At 41.6% G+C, this 21,228-nt stretch overlaps 1 protein-coding gene across 1 annotated transcript in view; it reads left to right on the top strand.

Moving 5' to 3' along the window:
- Window positions 1–19,981: 19,981 nt before the first annotated feature.
- c25h11orf53 (chromosome 25 C11orf53 homolog) overlaps window positions 19,982–21,228 on the top strand; it is a 58,661-nt gene continuing 57,414 nt past the window's right edge. The window contains exon 1 of the mRNA XM_041174626.1: window positions 19,982–20,083. Within this exon, the coding sequence (XP_041030560.1) occupies window positions 20,074–20,083 (10 nt within the window). The 5' untranslated portion in view covers window positions 19,982–20,073. The remainder of the gene's footprint in view (window positions 20,084–21,228) is intronic.

Raw genomic sequence — 21,228 nt, forward strand, 5'->3', positions numbered from 1 at the left:
TTTAAATTTACCACCCCTTAGCCTAAAACTATGGCCTCTCATTCTAGAATGGGGAAACATCTGCTCCAAGTCTACTTTGGCTATCCCCTTTAGCATCTTATACACCTCAATTAGATCTCCTCTCAACCTTCTAAACTCTAGCAAGTATGGGCCTAAACTGCTCAATCTCTCCTCATAAGACAAGCCCCACATCTCTGGAATCAATCTAGTGAAACTCCTCTGAACCGCCTCCAGTGCAACTACATCCTTCCTCAAGTAAGGGGACCAAAACTGTGCACAGTACTCCAGGTGCGGTCTCACCAATGCCTTGTACAGTTGCAACAACACTTCCCTATTTTAATACTTTTGCAGGGGTTGTGCACATTCTGCGAGGATGTTCAAATAGGTTTTGAGGTAAGACAGGTAACTCGGGCGCATCACCTAATGTAGGTTGATCACCAGTCCTTACCAGTCCATCATCGCGGACGCCTTCGCAGTCACAACATCGTGGAATTTAAAAGCTTAACAATTGAAAGCCATTTTTCCTCCAGGCTGAGGTTTAAAAGTATGGGCAGACACTAGCTCAAAATTAGTTCTGGCGCCCAATACTTCGCACCGAGTGACAGTAGTAAATAAATAGATATTGTTGATAATGACGGACCTAAAAAAATCAGTGGGTCTTTGATTGAAAAATGCGGAGTGGTGCACCTGTTATGTGCCCTTTCCATTGCAGGCAAGCAATGCAAATGTGTGTTTCAGTGCAACTTGCTTCTTTGCATTGCAATGTTCTGCAAATACTTTCTGATAAATATAGTTCCCTTTAATAGATTGGGTTCCATGACAATTGTAAAATTGCTAAACCCCATATAAACCACTAAATTAGCCCCATCTGGAGCACTGAGTCCGGTCCTGGACGCTACACTTTAGGAAGGATATGAAGGGTTTGGATAAGGTACAGAAAAGCTTAACTAGAATGATTCCAGAAATGAGAGATTAAAGTTCTGTGGATGGACTGGAGAAACTGGGCGTTGTTCTCCTTAGAACAAAGAAGGCCTCCTCCTCCTTCTGTGTTGAGCTATTCTGTAAAGTCATGAGGAAATGCACAGTGTTGAAAACACATTGAGTGGGTTGGGGGGGGGGGTGACTTTATGGAGATTGCAAGTGTGGGAAATGTGGCGTGCTGGGTGTCTTAATTATGTAGGGTGTGAAATTTCGATTTCTCAACGGCGGATTGAGATGCAGAGATAAAGTCAGCTGCGTGCTTACAGCATGTCGAGCATTACCCCTGCCTGTGACTGATTTATACTTGTAATACATCTGTCAGCCATGAATATTCCTCAGCTTGAAAAAATTTAACATAAAGTCTGGGGATAAAGTCAGCTGCCCATGAGAATCTCATTGTACCTGGTTCACAATCACTTAAAGGTGGCGTGCAAGAGTCGAACTTTGCACAGTTGTGTATAAGGTCAGTATTGAACTCTAAGGTTGAGTCAGTGGTTAGAGGGGAGGTGGAGTGGGGTCAGAGGCATGGAGGAATGCAAGAGGGAGCCAGGGCACAGAGGGTGCGGTTGGGCATGAAGGAGTGAAGTGGGAAGGGCATCCTGGGTCTGGTGAGAACAGTCAGCCAGGGAAATAAAACGAAGGGCCAAATGGTCAGTACTGTCCACATGTGTGTCCACCTCAGGACGTTAGCAAGCAGAGGAATGTTCACAGTCAAAGGGGAGAGGTCAATTTGGTAGGGGGACAGGTCCAGACTGAGGTTGGGATAATCAAATGTCTCATAGGGCTGGTCACGGGATCTAACAACAGCTATACGGGTGATACAGCGGGGGCATTAGGATCAAAGGGGGAATGTTGACAGGTCATGGGGAAAAGGAGGTGGCCTATGGTGTTGGAGAGTGACAGGATCCAAGGTAATGGGGGAAGGTTGAAAGGTTACAGAGAGTTGGCTCAAAGTAATGTTGGGAGAGTCAAGGGTAATGGAGTTAAGCATGAAGGTGACAGGAGGAGGATGGAGAATAATGGCCTTGAGCACAAGGTTTACCATGACCATCTTCTCAATGTGTGGTGCAAGGGTTGCAGATCAAAGTAGGAGGAACCCAGTGTGTGATGGTTTGAGTTTTGGTTGTGAACAATGTGATGAATTGCAAATCTCCCTGCTCATCAGTTTTATGGGTGAAACCCATGGACACACATGTTCTCATCTCATTGCCTTCCTCACACAGTTCAATTGCTGGAATACATGTGTGGCGTACAGTTCCAGTTACACTGTCAAGAACAGCAAGCTGTTGACAAAATCCTGGCTATTATTTGGCTTTAGTCTCCCTTAGCAGCTTCCAGTATAGCCCTAACATCTCGTTAAATTAGGTTTATGAGAGAGTTAGGAATAGATCTAGATCTTCAGTGAAATCTCGTGTTGCCAACCAGTGTGATTTCTCCCTTCAGGGCTGGTAAGTTACATCTGCTGTGCTTTTATTTTCTGCAACAGATTACCTGACCATTATTACATTGCTGTTAGAGGGAGATTGATGTACAAGAATTGGCTACTGTGTTACCTGCATTACAAGAGGGCCTATGCTTCAGAAGTATTTCATTGACTGTTCGGCCCTTTGAGAATGTCTTGAGGTATGAACAGCGCTATGTAAATGCAAGACATTCTTTCTTCTGGGTTGATGCTACATGATAGTACACAGTCCACATCCAGTATACAGTCATCAGATATAACAGATGCTTCTTAGATTCTTCACTTCACTGGGTTCTTTATAAACCTAAAGCAGAATTATTTTAAACCTTTTGAGAAAGTGTACCTGCCCATTCTCTCCAAAAATTTAAAACTAAACAGTTGGGAGAAGAGATCAGCCTGCCTGTTTAAATATACATAAACAGAGCTGAGACAAGTACAGAGCTCACACATTTACAGTGCTCACGGACGAACAGATCTCATGAACGTATGGAACCTCATGCGTGTATAGATCTCGCATAAACATAAGGCGGTGGGTTTGCTCTGTTATCCAGGCAGCAGAGCGTCTCCATTCTAATTGACCATTTGAAAGGTCCACTATTATCTGCCACTGCTTGGAAGGTAAATCACCAACACACCAAAGGTTGCTGCACCTAAACTTCCGAAGTAACACATCGTGTGATGTACGAGGAGACATTTCAACATGCGCAGATGAAAGCTTCATGTCAAAGCTGGGGACTGCCTCTAACAGCATTGAGCTCACTGACACTTTGGAACAAAACCTGGAGTGACTTTGCTTGGTTCTTGGCCCTCCATGATTTCCAGCTGGGGCACAGAACTGTTCCTTGGGCAACAGTGAAAAGGGGCAGATGGTGTCCTGACTTAGCACGAGCCATTGTAATTTAGTACCTGTTGGAGTGACAGTTAACTGGATATTGTAACATTTAAGGTACAGAATATACCAAGATTTGATACATCAGACCCTATCTCAAAACAGAAACTGAACCTTGTTGGAAGATATAACAGGACACAGATCAGTCCAAGCAGCGGTAATAGTTGTTGAGCGCACTGAGGTGGGACAAGCAGTCTGAAGAAGACTAAAGAAGACAGTCCAGATCCAGAAGCTGAGAATACGTTGCTGCAGCTGTTTCTGTTACTGGAAAATAACATTGGTGGGTCCACCCCAATCAGACCAAGTTCAACAGGTTCAGCAGGCATGGTGATCACTGTGCCCATGGAACTTAGATTGTTTGTGCTTCACTGTTAGCTGGAGATCAGACTAGCTCCTAGAAGGAGAGAAACTGAAATTCCTCATGAGGAAGACAGAGTTTGGAGAACTTTGTGACTCACTGTGATCACTAAAATCTGAATGGACTGCTGAGCCAATTTGTAAGGTCTGTCTTAATTGTATCTACCATTTAAGTGCAATTTGTAGTTTTTATTCATCCACAATTTGCCTGTTAATTCAAGTTTAACACATGTTAATTCTGGATGTCAGAGTGTAGGATAGATAGTATTTAGTGTTTGCTTTGTTTACTCTTGTATAGTAAAAATTCTTATCCTTTAAACTGTGGAAGCTTGTGGCTTTATTCTTTCAGCAAATAACTGGGATTTTGAAATTCATCTACATTAAAAAAAAGTTACTGGTGTTGAACTGTTTCTTGACTGGGGCAGAGATCACCTAATTTGGAAGGTATGTGTTTTTATGGATAACACTTGGTCCAAGAGATCTCATGGGCTCTCATCACTTTTACTCATATGAATATTGGAGAGGAATTTTCCAGTGTTGTTTTTTTTTTGCTTATTGCCACTAAGTTTTTATCTGTGCTCTTTTTTGCCTGTCCCAGGAGATTGCATTAGGATTACTGGGGGAAGGTGTGTGATGGGGGTGCATGCTGGGGTAGTAAGGAAGTGTATAGTGAAGAGGATTCAGCTGTCATGAGTGTGTGGCGAAGTTAATGGGTCACCTGATATTTTCCTCCCCTTCAATTTTGTCCATTGAGAAAAAATTCAGCAAAGCAGTCTGACCTGAAAAGAAGCTTCAGAAGCAAAGGTGCAGAAGAAAAATCACTAGGAAGAAGCTCCAAAGAAAGTCTTGGAAGCTGGAGACAGAAAGTTAAAATTCCTTCCTGTAGCAAGAGACTCCATTGAATCTGCTTTGGAAGTCTAGCTTCTAATCCCAGAGTGCAGAGTTAGCAGACCTAGCAGGGATGATTTAAATCTTGGGCAGGTTATTATTAGAAATTTCTTTTCAAGTTGAACATGGTTGGCATTGTATCAGAGCCCGCCAAAACCAGCAAGTGCAGAAATCCCTTTGTCTCCAAGTGAATGGTGATGCCATATTGAAATTTAGAAAGCTCTTTAAAGTGAAACATACACTTTTAAATTTTTAACCATGGATCAGAATTCCACTCATCTAGGACAATTTGGACTTACCCAAGAACCAAATCTTACAAATAATTGGGTGTTCTGAAGAAGAGAATTTCTAAACTACTGGAGTACATCAGATCTAAGCAGAAAGTCAGAAAAGGTCCAGGGCTGGGATTTTCTGGCCCCATCATGGCAGGACCCACCACTGAAGATTCAGTGGCCCAGTCAAAGGTCCATTGACTTTCAGTGGGACCGGACAATCCTAGCACGGAGATAGGGGTGGAACCAGCGCCCCCCCTTCCCCCCTGCCAGATTAATACCTTTTTATACTGGCTTTGGCGAACTTGAGGATGAAGTAATCCTAATGCAGTTCATTGATGAATCCTCAACCAGCTTTGATGAAATATTAAAAGCCTTTGATGAATATTTTAATCTTCAAGTTGTGGAGCGCACAGAGCTTAAAAAGATGGATAGAAAACCCACAGTAACATTATGATAGGTAAAAGACATTGCCCAAGCAAACCACACAAGTGCACCAGAGTGGCAAATAACTTTCCAGCTGTCCCAAAAATATACCTATTTGGAAACATGGACACATTGCCTGAACTGCAACAGCAGGTGGCAGTGTGGAGTGAGCAGCTGACTGTGAATAAAGGAAAGCCATCTGATGAAATCTAAAATACACAAACCTTGCAAAAGGTAAATGAAAGAAGGTTGGGAAATGTTCACAGCAAAGCTGAATTGAAAGATTTGTAACACAAAATTCAAGCTGAGTATATACCTTTGAAAACACATGATAAACTGAAGTCTTAAATGAACCAAACTGTTTGCAACCTGAACAAAAAAATTTCTGAGGAGTCACAAAGGAGGAAATAACAACTCTGAATTCCATTGTTGGAAAATCAAAGCAGGGATTGGGAAAGTTCAACTAGTCAGCCAGGCACAACAGTGGGCAGAAAATGCACTCAAAGAAATTGCGGCCTTGAAAGAATTGAAGAACCCGTTGGCCGAGAGGACTCAGGAATGTTTAATATTTCAGGAGGAAGACAAGAGGTACAAGAAAGAGACTGCAGAGCTGAAGAAAATAGTTGGACATTTGGAAGAAAACTTGGGAAAGCATTACATTTCCAAAGTTAATATGAAGAGATGAAAATTAAGAACCTAGAATGGTGAGAACAAGTAGAACCTCTTGTAAAAGAACATGTAGAGCCTCAGAAACAATTGGCAGGAGTGCAATTACCGAATGTGAACTTAAAAGACAGTGCAGAGGAATTATGCTCTGCTAAAGAAAAACTGATCAGTGTAGAGAACCAACTTTCACGTACAAAAAAATGAGTTTGTAAAGGAAAAACGAGAACTGGAATGTTGCTCACACAAAGTAGAACTCTTGAAATGCTTAAATGACAAACTTGTAGAAGGGAATTCAAAGAAAGATAGATCTTCAATTAAAAGTTAATGAATTTCGAATATCAGAAGTCTCTGTAAGCAATGTGTAAAATGCCTGGAATAGGAGAAAGAATTACTGATGCATCAGAACACTTGCTTGAAAACAGAATTAACAACCAAAACTGATGAACTTCTTGAGCTTCGGTCCAATTTGAACAACATGATATCGAAGAACAAATCCTGATTTTGAAAGTGGATAAGAGAAATTCTCCAAAACAGATTGACGATATAACGAGTGAATAGGAAGAGCCCAAGCGGCCTTCAGGGACCATGGAGAAAGATTCAGAACAGAACACTGAGTATCTGAAGTTGTCAAACTTAAATAAGAGTTGCACAGATAACTCTGAAACAAAGGCAACTCATCTTACCAGAGTAGTTGTTGAACTGAATGAAAAGATTCATAAGCTCAAAAAACAACTGGAAAAGAAGAAAGTAATAAAATATTTGGGTAAAATTGCAACACAAGTGGGAGGAAGGGGGCCATTTTTGAAATGCAAACTTCCACATGCATCGTGACAACCTACACGACCATGGAAGAAGCAAAGAAAGAAGCAAGGAGATGAGCACAATGTTCATCCGTCCGAGAAGAAACAAGTTAGGGTAGCAACCACTGACCAGCGCAACAGCCGAACCAACCAACTGAATTCAACACAAAAGAATAGAAGAAAAGGATGAAAACATACCAAGATTCCAGAACAACCCCTGAACCTGCAGGAAGAACCACCAGCAACAGAGCCTACCACTCCTCCCACAGTAATGCAAACAAGATATGGAAGGGTTATAAGGCCTCCAAACTGCCTGAATCATTGAATTAAAGGACTTGAAGGCAGAGATGGGGTAGTGATAAGGCAGTAATGACATTTCAAATTTTTGATAGTAATAACAATGTAAGACATAAGGTAAACCGTAACCACTTAAAATATATTGGACAAAGACATGGGGGAGGTGTAGTATAAGTGTCTGGACAGAGCCGTGTGTATCAGCAAGCATGAAGACAGCTCCTAGCTTGTACCCTTTACTGTATATTTGTAGAATTAATAAAGATTTACGGTTAACCTATGTACGACTATGAAGACTTCTTCAGACCTATCGAATTGTATCCAACATCCTACAACAGCAACAAGGAAAATCTTGTGTGAGGAGAGAGGACTGTCTTCAGTAAAGTTGTTCCCAATGATGTCTGAGGGCAATTAATCACTCAATGTTTTAAGTTCTTGCATCTCTGTTTCTTTCACTGCTGTCTAAAATAACACTGCTACTATTTTAACAGCAACAATATTCTATTTCTTCTAAATTAATTAACTCAAGAGTTAAATTAAACTCTGACCATAAAATCCAGGCTTGCGTCTGACAGCAATGAGCCATTTAGCTCATTTGTTTCTGGTACGCTTCAGGCAGAGAGAGAGAGAAAGAGCCAAATTCCCAGCATGCAGCAACAGAAGCCACTTGAGAAAGTCTCTTGCGAAGGAACCTGTTTTTCCACCCACCCCTCCACCACCGCTCCCACCCAGACAATGCGAAGTGATGCATAGAAACAGACCTATGATCTATGGTTGAAAGCATGGTGACACTTAAGTTTTAAAGGAATTGACAGGTTAGAATGATCTGGTTTACTACGATGATGGTTTCAAATACCTAGGGAATAAGAATTGAAAACAAGGAAAAGAACATAAGAAATAGGAGCAGGAGTAGGCCATTCCGCCCCTCAAGCCTGCCCTGCCATTTAATAAGATCATGGCTGATCTGCCCCAGGCCTCAACTCATCTTTCGTGCCAGCTCCTCATAACCCTCAACTCCCCGATATTTCAAAAACCTATCTACCTCCTCGTTAAATACTTTCAGTGATCCAGCCTCCACAACTCTCTGAGGTAGAGAATTCCAGACATTCACTACCCTCTGAGGGAAGAAATTCATTTGCCTCTCAGTTTTAAATGAGTGTCCCCTTATTCTGTAAATATGTCCCCTAGTTCGAGATTCCCCCACTAATGGAAACATCTTTTCAACATCTACCCTGCCAAGCCCCCTCAGAATCTTATACATTTAAGAAGATCACCTCTCATTCTTATGAAAGTTAATCTTAGGATGTTAGGATATATCATGGAAATAAGGCAGAATTTTTTTATTCCACCCAGGAATAGTAAGAGAGTTGTGGAACATGTAACAAGAGAAAACTATTGAGGTGGACAGTATAAATGGTTTCCAGGATAATTGAACCCATGTCCAGATGGAGAAGAAATTGAGGGAGGTAAACGGTAATTCCTTAATTTATGTTCTAATGGAGAACCCCACTTTTGTAGAAACCGCAAGTCAGTGATAGGCTTACACTATACAAATAAAGTACTTGCACTTGTATAACACCAATGGCTATGTCAAGATATCCCCAAGATTCTTACAGTCAGTGAAATACTCCAAGAAGTGTAATCACGGCAATAACATATGGAATGTAGCAACTGCATGCGAACGGCAAGATATCAAAAACAGAAAAGAACTAATGGATAGATAATCACTTTTTAGTGATGTTAGTTGAGGGATAAATATTGTCCAGTATATCAGGGAGAACTCCCCTACTCTTCTTCAAAAGGTAACGTGGGATCTTTTACATTCCCCTGAGAGAGAAGATGGGGCTTTGGTTTAATGTCTTATCCGAAAGACGGCACCTCAGGCTATGCAGCCCAGATTATGGGCTCAACTCTCTGGAGTTGGATGAACCCACAAACTTTCATAGTACCACTGAACTAAGGCTGGGTTAGTTCCAATACTCTGGCCTTTGTGGTTTCCACTCAAATTATAGTGAGTAATCAGGTAGGTGAACTCATCTATCCAAAAAGGTATAGATTTGTTAGATCCTTTACGAATGAGGTCTCTATTGTTTTTGAGGCTGCATTCTGCACTTGCAACAGGAGTTGCTGAATGAGTTGTTCGGAGGCAGAAGCTCTAATCAATCAGTCCCCTCTTTTGGCCAGTGATACAGTGTCTAATTGAACTGCCCCCAATCCAACCCCAGCTGAGACTGATGCATTCAGGAAAGATCAAAGATTGCACTGATGTTGGTCTGTTTTATACAGAGCAGTACCACACCGTACCATGTTATTGTGGAAGGCAGAACCTCCAGCAATTGAAAAGAACACAGGGAAACTAATGACTCAGATCCATAGGTTAACTGCTTGACTAGCAGCCATCCACCAGAGAATTCAGCATCACAATCCATTAAGATTTATATTGCACACTTCATGACTTCAGGACATCCCAAAGGGTTTTACTATACAGTCAATTAAATTGTTTTGAAGCATTGTCATTGTAATTGAAAAGAACTTGTACCCAACAAACAACTATGAGATAAATTACTAATTGATCGGGTTAATGTTTTGTTATGTTGTTTGAGGTATTACTCATGGTCAGGACATGAGGAAAACTCTCCTTGAATAGGGCCATCTGGGAGGGCATTCAGGCCTTGGATTAATGTCTCATCCAAAATGTCTCATCTGAGAGTGTAGCACTCACTCAGTGCTACACTGAAGTGTCAGTCTAAATTATATGCTTAAATAACTGGAATAGAATTTAAGCCTATAACGTTTGACTCAGAGATGAACGTACTATCCACCCAGACAAGACAGACCCAGGTAGATAAATCTCCAATGTGCAAGGACAACCTGCTCAAGGGTAATTAGGGGCTGGCAACAAATATTGTCAGTGATGTCCCCATCCCATGAATGCATAATAAGACAAATGCTGTGCTGGGCCAATGCTGGATTTCATGGATTAAAATTTTAGCGTGGCCCAACAATCGTTTCTTCTCCTTATTTACCCTGAGATGCTATGAGGAAGTAACAATTATATTCTTGGCATTGTTAGACTATTGCAGAATATTTACTGAGTCTGCAGAGGTATGTAAACAATGGTTTTACTGAGACATATCTTACTTTGCTGGCTGCATCTTAGACAAGAAAACATGAGAGAGAGCAAACCACGTGATATTGCATCACTTTCTGTGATGATGTACGCAGTATCTGATTAGCATATTACCAAGTTAGAATTAACCCCTTATACTACAGTAACAGAGCTACAACCACGCTGATGATTTGTTTTGGAAAAGGGGCCTTCCCTTTTAATATATATGTATGTATTCTCACCAGGTCATTGAGTGGTTAGACAGACACAATTCTTCAAATTCAAGACAGCGGTGAAGTCAGGAATGCTAAAGAATGTCTTTTTACTGTATGCTCAGGAAATGTCACAGTTAAGTCCAATTATCAAGTTGACGAATGTGACTTGAGAAATCAGCTTGGGCATTTTACAGCCATGGGATGCCCCGCAGTCACAGTATCTGGTAACACGAGCATGTGCAGTGGTTATTTTTCCAGAATTTTTGCTGCGATATTTTAAGCCCCCTTTCTTTCGTGTCACAATGAAGAATAGAACAAGTAATAGCACAAATGCAATCTTCACAAACCCAGCAATGGGCGGGATTTACCGGCCCCCTCCCTCCGGCGGGATCTTCCAATCCTGCCGAAGCCAACGGGCATTTGAATGGCTCGCCTCATCCACCGGGGATTGGGGGTGGGGGTTGGGGGGGGACCCACTGCAATGGGGCTGGAAAACCCCGGCCAATGATGCATAAAGTAGACACTTTAAATGCAACGTTTTGACATTAATAAAAACCGACTTAAGAGGAAATATCCAAAATTTGCAGCACACAAAATGTTTTAAGATACAATGCACGTAGTGAAATTCCATGATTCAGTTTGACATGTAACATGGCTCACCCTCTCCTTTGTAAGTAGTAAAAGCTGCATGGATTTAATTGTGCATTATCTGTCATGTTGACAAAATTTATTATGAACTTGTTCGGATTGGTCTGTGCACTCCCAGCGTTAACTCCTGCACCATTCCTTACACTGTTAGAGCTCACTGTTTAGAGATAATATATTTCAAACGACATAAGCAAAGTAACCGGTGTAAGCACGTGTATTATCAGTTAATTCCTGGTACTATCGCTATATCTCTTCCACTTGTGTTTACAGTTACAGTTTTTACAGTTAAGGTTTACAGTTTACAGCTTATGGGCAATTTTACTGCACACCTCATATATATGAAAATTTAGAAGTAATACCTCTGAAAAATTGCTCACTGACTGACCAGTACCAGTGTTGTTAAATTTTAAAAAAATTTCAATACGATAGAGGCAAGTATTGAGAATGGTTAAATACTCACTTAGTGTTATTCTCACTCACTTATTTAAGAACTCAGCAAAGAATACGGTTTAAAAAAAATGCACCAAATCAATCCTTTCAAACCTTATGGATAGTTGGAGTGTCAACAATGAAAGGAGATTGACACAAGCTCATAGTGCATCACTTTGTCCTTCGGCAGCCCAGACTCTCCACTGAAACAATTAAGTACATCACAGTAACAACCTGAGTCAGCCACACGAGCCTCCTCCCAGACACAATATGGGGTTTCCCTAATAGATGCAGATTTACTTGTGAAAATTAATGCTCCACAGGGTAATCCCTGTGATTAACCCATACAAGTGTCTATCATCAATACTACATTTCCCACACTAATGTTTCTTTCAATCATGGAATGTAGGCATCACTGGCAAGGCCAGTGCTTGTTACCCACCCCTAACTGCCCTTGAACTGAGTGGCTCACTTGGCTACATTGCTGTCGGTCTGGAGGCAAATACAGGCCAGACCAGGTAAGGGCAGCAAATTTCCTTCCTTAAAGGGTATTCATGAACCAGAGGGGATTTTATAACAATTGTAGTTTAAATGGTCACCATCATTGAGAGTAACCATCAGCTGCCCTGGTGGGGTTTGAACCCATGTCCCCCAGAGACATTAACATTTGCCTCTATATTACTAGTCTAGTGCCATTACCACTACGCTAGCATCTGCCCTTCAAACCACTTTAAATTTGCCACATGGCTATCAATAAAGAAGGACAGAATAAATTCCTGGTGCACTTTATTTTTCATTTGCAGGATGTGGAGTCGCTGGCTAGAGGAGAATTTATTATCCATTCCATAAGTGCCCTTGAGAAGGTGGTGGTGAGCTGCCTTCTTAAACCACTGCAGTCCATGTGGTGTAGGTACACCCACAGTGCTGTTAGGGATGGAGTTCCAGGATTTTGACCCAGCGACAATGAAGGAACGGCGATAAATTTCCAAATCTGGATGGTGAGCGACTTGGAGGGTAACTTCCAGGTGTTGGTTTTCCCATCTATCTGCTGCCCTTGTCCGTCTAGGTGGTAGTAGTCGTGGGTTTGGAAAGTGCTGTCTTAGGAGCCTTGGTGAATTCCTGCAGTGCATCTTGTAGATGGTACACACTGCTGCTACTGTGCATCAGTGGTGGAGGGAGTGAATGTTTGTTGATGTGGTGCCAATCAAGCAGACTGCTTTGTCATGGACAGTGTCCAGCTTCTTCAGTCTTGTAGGAGCTGACTCATCCAGGCAAGTGGGGAGTGTTCCATCACATTCCTGACTTGTGCCTTGTTGATGGTAGACATGTCTTGGGGAGTCAGGAAGCGAGTTACTCGTCACATGATTCCTGGCCTCTTGAAATCATCATTGGTTTGCCCCCCCCCCCTTTTTATAATTGCCACACTATACCTCTACTCTTCAACAACAGTCTAATGGATCTTCATGCTCTGCTTTTATTTATTCCTCTTATCCTAGCCACACTCCTTGGCAACATATACATTGAGTAAGTATTGTGTTCACAGAGTGTTAAGCGTGATATATATTAAATTATATATCATTGAACATCTTTTTCAATTCAATTGTTCTCAAATTGACTTATGTTAATGGTATGTTAATTGTATTGTTAAGGTTAAGGATGTACAGGTGGGTGGCATTGATTGATTAAGTATCTTGAGCACAAATAGAGAGACTTCCCCTTCAAAGGATTGTTACTGAGTTAATTTGGCCATTTGTTTTAGTTTGCTCAGAAGAGATAAAGAGAGACTCGTCTGTGTTGGTTAGGGAAGAGGCAGGTATTGTTGCCTATTCGATAAATAAATCTAGTAAATAAAAGATTGGTGCCTAATAATATTTTACTTCACCTTTGGAATGATTTAACAACTTATGTCACACTTGTTCCATACAATATACATAACATAATGTGGTGTTGGCAGAATGAATTCCAGAAAGCTATCAACTGTTGCACACTTGCCTCTGAGGCAGAAGGTTGTGGTTTCAAGGTCCCACTGCAAAGACCATTACAAAATCCAGACCAACACACCAGTGCAGTATCAAGTGAGTGCAGCACAGTCAGAGTATCTTTAGCATTGCTGAAAAATGAAACACTTCTGTCAAAGCTCTTCGTCTTGCCTTTATCAGGACAATTTACAAGAATACCAAATGTAAAGGGAACAAAAATTTATACTGTATGGGGAGAGGGTGCTGATTGGTTGGCAAGTGAACTCTGATCGGTAGAGCCGTTGCCATGGAGAATACACCAGTTGGTGATGACTGACAGTTAACTGCCAAGCATTGTTTGAAATTTAAACCAGGCAGCTTGATTCTGAGTGGTCAAGGCATTGACCTGAGGAATGAACTGGTGAATGGCTGTCACTTGTTTTGTTTAACTGAAACAGGCGCAATGTGTGTACATGTCCTTTCAGTCTGAAAAAAGGACCCTGTGTATTAATACATGTAGCTTTCAGTACACACAAATGCAACATACTGCAAGCCCGGCTGACTCACATCTAATGTTGGGCATTTTGTTTTAAGTTTTGAAAGCATAGGCTGGTTGGGTATGGCCTGTGCCTTGCCCGAGGTAAATGGCGGAAGGGACATGCTGTTTAATACGATCTGCCAGTCTTTGGGATGTACAGCCTACATACATAGCATCACAATGACATTGAAATTCATATACCACATTATTCATTTGTGTGATAGGCAGAACGCCTTTTTGGCTTGACAGCAGCATCCTGTTAGTGGTGAATACCACTGCCAAATTCCATGACAACATATCTACCAATCAGGGTCCATTTGCCAACCAATCAGAACTCTCTTCTCATATAATATAAATTGTTGTTCCCCTTTACTTCTTGCGAATTATCCTGCTGAGTGCAAGATGAAAAGCTTTGACAAAAATGTCTCTTTTTTCAGTAATACTCAAGTTCTGTACTTCCAAATGACCAGAGTACCTTTCTTCAGATGAGATTTTAATCTGAGGTCTCACTGTCCCTCTCAGATGGGTGTAAATAATCCCATGATGCTATTTCAAACAGCTTGGGGGTTCTTCCTGCTATCCTATCCACCATTTATCCCTCAACCAAAATCACTTCAAAAATCACCTGGCCATTAACACATTGCTGTTTGTGGGATCCTGCTGTGCAAAAAGTGGCTGCTGCACTTACTACATTACAATGATGATCACACCTCAAAAGTACTTCACTGACTGTAAAGCCTTTTGGGATGTTCTCAAGTCATGAAAGATGCTGTATGAATGCAAGTCTTTCTTTGTATAAAAAACTTTGGTAGAAGGAACAGATGTACAGGGTATTTCCTAAACGGTAAGAGATTAGGAAATGTAGATGTACCAGGTGTCTTTGTCCATAAGTCACTGAAAGCTAACAAGCAGGTGCAGCAAGCAATTTGGAAGGCTAATGGAATGTTAGCCTTTATTGCAAGAGGATTTGCGTACAGGAGTAGTGAAACCTTGCTTCAGTTGTACTGAAGCTTGGTTAGACAACACCTGACTACTGTGTGCAATTTTGGTCCCCCTACCTCAGAATGGATTTTATTGCCATAAAGGGAGCACAACCAGACTTGTTCCGGGGATGGCAGGACTGTCTTACGAAGAGAGATTGTGGAAACTGGGCCTTTAGAGTTTTGAAGAATGAGAGGTGATCTCATGGAAACCTACAAAATACTTAAAGGAATAGACAGGGTAGATGCAGGTAAGTTGTTTCCCCTGGTTGGGGAGTCTAAAACCAGGGGACACAATTTCAAAATAAGGGGGAAGACACTTAGGACCAAGATGAGGAGAATTTCTTTACTCAGTGGGTTGCGAATCTTTGGAATTCTCTACCCCAGAGGGCCATGGAAACTCAGTCATTGAGTATGTTTAAGGTAGAGGTTGATAGATTTCTAATTAACAATAACATAAAGAGTTATGGGGATAGTATGGGTAAAAGGCATTGAAGTGTTCGATCAGGCATGATCGTATTGAATGGCAGAGCAGGCTTGATGGGCTGAATGGCCTTCTCCTGTTCCTATGTTCCTAAAAGACAGGTCATTCTATTTACATTTTATTTGTGTTGAACCAGCATAGTCAATAGAAAAAAAACACCAACAGCACAAAACAGAAAAGATTGACAGTCCTCTGACAGAGTCCCAATGCTGTTGCTCTCTTCTGTGCTCATGTAGGTGTCTGGTGCTTCGCCATGGCGACCATTCTTCTTGCGCGAATCTAAGCATTGAGCAGCAGCAGCCAACCTGAGAGCTCCCAGAGCCAAGCTGACACTTGTAATTGAGACCAGAATGAAGTCTCTTGATTCTCTTTCATCCAACTATTCTGAAGGAAACTACCTCAAAAATAGAGATAAAAACAAAAAAACTGCGGATGCTGGAAATCCAAAACAAAAACAAAAACAGAATTACCTGGAAAAACTCAGCAGGTCTGGCAGCATCAGCGGAGAAGAAAAGAGTTGACGTTTCGAGTCCTCATGACCCGTCGACAGAAGGGTCATGAGGACTCGAAACGTCAACTCTTTTCTTCTCCGCCGATGCTGCCAGACCTGCTGGGTTTTTCCAGGTAATTCTGTTTTTGCTTTTGTTACCTCAAAAATAGACTAAGTAATACCACTTTGGAAAAGCAAGGGTGCTAATATGAGGGTTAGGGTTGCCAACTGTGATTAAATGTATTCCTGGAGGTTTCATCACATAACTTGCCCTAACACTCCAGCCATTAGTTGGCCAACACATCCATCCTTGTGATGCACTGCCTTCCTACGACATTGGAACTCAAAAAGACTCATTACTGAATTGGATGGCGCAACTGGTAGCCAAACAGTCTTTTTTCCCCCATTTTCATTATTTTTATATCCAGTAAAGAGAAATGTTCAAAGAAAATGACAAAAAAAATTAATGTCCCTATGATTTTTCTCCAGGGATGTCGACAGCTGTGTCCTGGATATTGATCTTCATTTCCTGAAAACTCCAGGCCAATCCTGGAGGGTTGGCAACCCTAATGAGGGTGATTTTCCTTTGGGGTTATTCCTATTCCCTCACCTCCAGGCAAATTTCATGGTCACAGTGCCACACTAAACAATATGTGGACAATGCTCCAAATACGTTTCAGCAATACGTAGCTCTGTTGAGAGCAGGGTTGCCTCTGAGTCGAAAGGTTCAAGTCCTACTGCAGAACTTCAGCATTAAAATCAAAGCTGACGCTCCAGTGTAATACTGAGGGAGTGCTACAATGTCAGAGACGCGGTCTTTCAGATGAGACTTTAAACTGAGGTCCTGCCGACCTTCTCAGGTGGATGCAAATATCATGGGCAGAGTTTTTCTGTTGGCGAGCTGGGGGCGGGGCCCGCTCGCCAAGGGGAAGATGACACGGGATGGCGTTGGGGGGAACCCCTGATGTCATCCCGCCCCATTTAAATATTCAGGAAGGTGGGGGGGACAGCGCAACCGGCTGTCCGCCCGCCGACCTGTCAATGGCCAATTGAGGCCATTGACAGGGTAGTTAAATCAATTAAAGGCCCTGCCCGTCCAACCTTAAGGCTGGCGGGAAGGCCAGGAGGCCCAGTGGGCTTCTGATAATACATGAGAACTTATCCAATGGCGGGATGAGGTTTCATGTCCGTTTTAAAAAACTCTATTAAAGTTTCTGTGCTTTTTATGAACGTGTCTCATCTCGTGTGACATTGTCACATGAGGGGGACCTGTTAATAATTTTTTTATTTTTCTATTTTTAAAATTTCAAAAACTTTCAGCGCTCTCCCTGAGGCAGCACTTATTTTCAGGGGGTTGTGCACCCTTTCATGCGCATGCGTGAAACAGCTTGCTCCCGCAGTTGGGGAATTCCCCCCCCACTCCTCACCCCCCACCCCGCCCCCCCCGCACAGGGAGCGCATAGCGCTTCCCATCGGGCGGCCGGCTGGGTGGGCCTTAATTGGCCCTCCCACTTAAAATGGCGGCAGGGCCCGTTTTGGCGGCGGCGATTGGCTGTGGGTCCCGGCCGCCCATCAAGGGCAAAATTCTGCCCCCTGTGTCAGCATTTCAAAGATGAGCAGGGGTTTATCCCTTGTGTCCTGGCCAGTTTTTATTCCTCAGTTGGCATCACAAAAGAAACAGATGACCACATTCTTGTTTGTGGGAGCTTGCTGTGTGCAAACTGGGAGCAAGTTTCGTTACTGATTATAACAGTGACTACATTTCAGAAATACTTTATTGGTTGTAGAACATTTTGGGATGTATTGTAGCTGTGAAAGGTGCTATATAAACGCACATCTTTCTTTTTGAAGGTATTACTCGTAATGTAAATGCTTTCACTCACCTGTACCAATTACACCAATACTGCACATTTGCCTCATTGCTCATCAGCAGAAGATTAAGGTTTGAAAACACAAGGTTGTTCAAGTCAGGTTAAAAATTAACTCCCAAATTTCTTAGAACATCTCGACTATTGAAATATGAGTGAATGTGTGAGCTGGGGGAGCTGCCTCAATTAGCTGGAGGTGGATTGGGGCTTAGAGTTGGGGAGCACCTCTCTGCATTGAAGAAATTAAGGAGAGAGTATGTCTTTGTGAACTGGGAAAGGCTACAAGGAAAATGTGTCTAAGGGAATGGAAGGAGAGAGTACCTCTCTGAAAATGGAGCAGTACCCTCTGTGAAAGAAAATAAATGTACAATATAGTGTCTCAAATCTGGCTGATTAAAAAGACAGAGTTGTCTGAAAACTGAGTGCTTTTAGAATGTGCCATGCATCAGTTTTAATTGACTAAAATTAAAAAAAAACTTACCTGGACAATTTAAACTAGGCGCTGCTTTGGTGCGGTGTGGTGCTGGGCTAGTTATCCCCTTCACTGCTTGCACGCTCTGTGAATGACCCTAGGCCCCACCCGGTCTGGCTTGACCCGAACAGCCCATAGCCTGAGCTACCCGACTCGAAATCCGGCAAGACCTGAAATCTGGCATGGCGGTTTTGAGACGCTGCACCTGGGTTATACCATCTACCAAATGCAAGATTTCGGAAGTTTTTATGATGCACCTGAACCCACTATTTTTACTGTGGAAAAATGACCTTTCGGGGGGGTTCTAATGAAAGATCATTGAGCTGAAACATTAACCCTTTTCATTCTGCACACTGGCAACCTGACATGCCCAAAGTCTCCACCATTTCCTGTTTTCATTTTTATATCCAGCCTTTTGCTTTTGTGACTGAACGAATGCTGACTTGGATGAATCAACCAAGAACTAATTGGCGTAAACAAAGAGGAAAGGCCTAAAGGTTTGAGATAAGGGGGAAAAAAAATTGTTCAGATCAGGTCAGATCATCAGCATCGGCTGGATGTAGATGATAAAAGCTAAGTTGGGTGAGCTGAATGGGCCCTTTTTTTGTTTCCACGTCCTTACAAAAACAAAGACAGAACTAAGGCAATGTCTTTCAGTGACTTTCTGACACACGCTGGTTACCTTCCTTTGCATCAGCAAGTGAGGTTAACATCCAAAGATCAGTCTGTTTCAGAGTACCACGAACATAACTGATCGGCCTCCCTCAACATCCCCTTCACTTGGACCCTCAAAGGCCAATTTCAGTTCCTGAAATGATGCAGTGGGTGGGATACAGCAGTCAACATTTTCAACAAGACAAATCTTTATTTAGATTCATTCAAGCATTTTTTTTTGAGAAAGCTGCATTATTGGAGCTTAAGGAGGCTGTTCTCCACCTTTATGAATGGCATCTAGGCGTCTAGCCCCCAATCAGTGGCTATTTTAGCAGAATTATAAAATTCTCAATTACTAACAGAGAGAAAAAGAGGGCAAGATTCAAAGCAGGCTCAGTAGACTGATGCTTTGGGAAAATATTTGCATTACCCACCTGGAGTTCTGTGGCCAATTTAGTGCTCTTACAATAATAAGAGCGAAATACCGCGGATGCTGGAAATCTGAAATAAAAACAGGAATTGCTGGAAAAACTCAGCAGGTCTGGCAGCGTCTGTGGGGAGAGAGATAGGGTTAACATTTCGAGTCCGTATGAGCCCTGAAGATGAGGACTTGAAACGTTAACTCTGTTCCTCTCTCCACAGATACTGCCAGACCCGCTGAGTTTTTCCAGCATTTCCTGTTTTTAGTGCTCTTACTGTTGTTGTGACTGAGGATCAGCTAAATTAACACCGAGCAATGACAACTCCTGGGGCCTTTCTGGCCTACAGACAGTGACTTCACTTCTGACCTGCACCTGTTAAACATGAATAGTCTTTTTAATCTGGCAGAAGAAAAAGATATATTTCTCGAATATATGTTAGCTCTTTGAAATAGAAACCAAAACATTAATTGTGCGTTTGACTACCTTCCAACCATCTATAATGTTAATGCAAATTCCAGAAAATCAACTGCTGGCAAGTCTATTTGCATTTAAACAAATTGAGAAAGGTCAAACTATTTGCTGTATTGCATTAATATATATGGGAAATATGTTTCAGTAGACCCACAGTGAACCTGCAAAGGTGCAATATTCTCAATGTTCTGATACAATTGCTGGAAACTTTTGTAACCATAACTGCTTATTTTTGAGGACAAAGAAGAGCCAAATATCATTTTGATTTTTTTGAACAAATTCCATCACTTGTTCTACACCATGGAAACTGGTAAGTATTATTCATTACCATTTCAAGACGTTCTTTTATTTATTGAGTACGATTTGTTATATTTGTTAAAAGTCTTATGGTGCAATCTTTGTTAGCAGTAACAAAAATGAGAGTTGCCTTTTTTCATTGACTATTGTTTAAATTCAGAACTTATTCAACTTTAATGACCCATGTGTTTTTTTTTTAAAAAAAGATGCCCTTCTGAATTTCACTCATTTTAAAATGGATTGACTAAGTGAGATGTTTCCCCATCACTGATTTGAAGGGAAAACGATTGAGAGTAAATCTTTAAATCCTTGCTCTAAACTAAGGAAGGTCCTGGGCTCAATTGCTGCTCTGTGCCGATTTGGCTGATCTCAGTTACAATAACAATAAGAAACATAACATTAAGATAAAAACAAAATACTGTGAATGCTGGAAATCTAAAAAATAAAAAAAAACAAAAAGTGCTTGAAAAACTCAGCGGGTCTGGCAGCAACTGTGGAGAGAGAGAGGAAAAGAGTTAACGTTTTGATTCTAATTTGACTCTTCTTTGAAGAAGACTCATATTGGGCTCGAAACCTTAACTCTGTCTCTCTTTCCAGAACTGCAGAGTTTTTCCAGCACTTCCCGTCTTTTTTATTTCAGAGCCACAACATTCCTGGGATATAGAAATAAATTTCCAGCAAGCTTCTCAGTTCTGGTGGACGTGCAGGAACTCTGGGTCCTAGGGTGGCACAGAATTGCCCTCAACAGCTGGGTTGCTGGCGCTCACTGTCAAGATTCCCAGGTGATGAACTGGTGCTTCAGCATGGTACTGATAGGTACCTATCACCCCAGAAACCTGCCCAGTAAGGAGTTAACACTATCAGTAGGGAAAGAATGAAGGAGTAGAAAATTAGCAAGGAAATTAAAGGAAGCAACCATTAAATAGTATTTCACATGGAACAATTAGAGGCTAATTATAATAATAATATAATATTAATAATAATATATATATACTAATAAATAATAAATCTCAAGGAAGAAAACACATAGGAAAAGTAACTTAGGTCTGAGTACAACAGGCTCAGAAGTCTGTTTTTCTTATATCCCACAAATATACTTTTAAAACAATTAAACCACAACAACAGAAACTTTGTTTTACTGAACAAGACAATTATTTC

Source organism: Carcharodon carcharias, chromosome 25 (genome assembly GCF_017639515.1).
Source record: "Carcharodon carcharias isolate sCarCar2 chromosome 25, sCarCar2.pri, whole genome shotgun sequence".
NCBI classification, from domain to species: Eukaryota; Metazoa; Chordata; class Chondrichthyes; order Lamniformes; family Lamnidae; genus Carcharodon; species Carcharodon carcharias.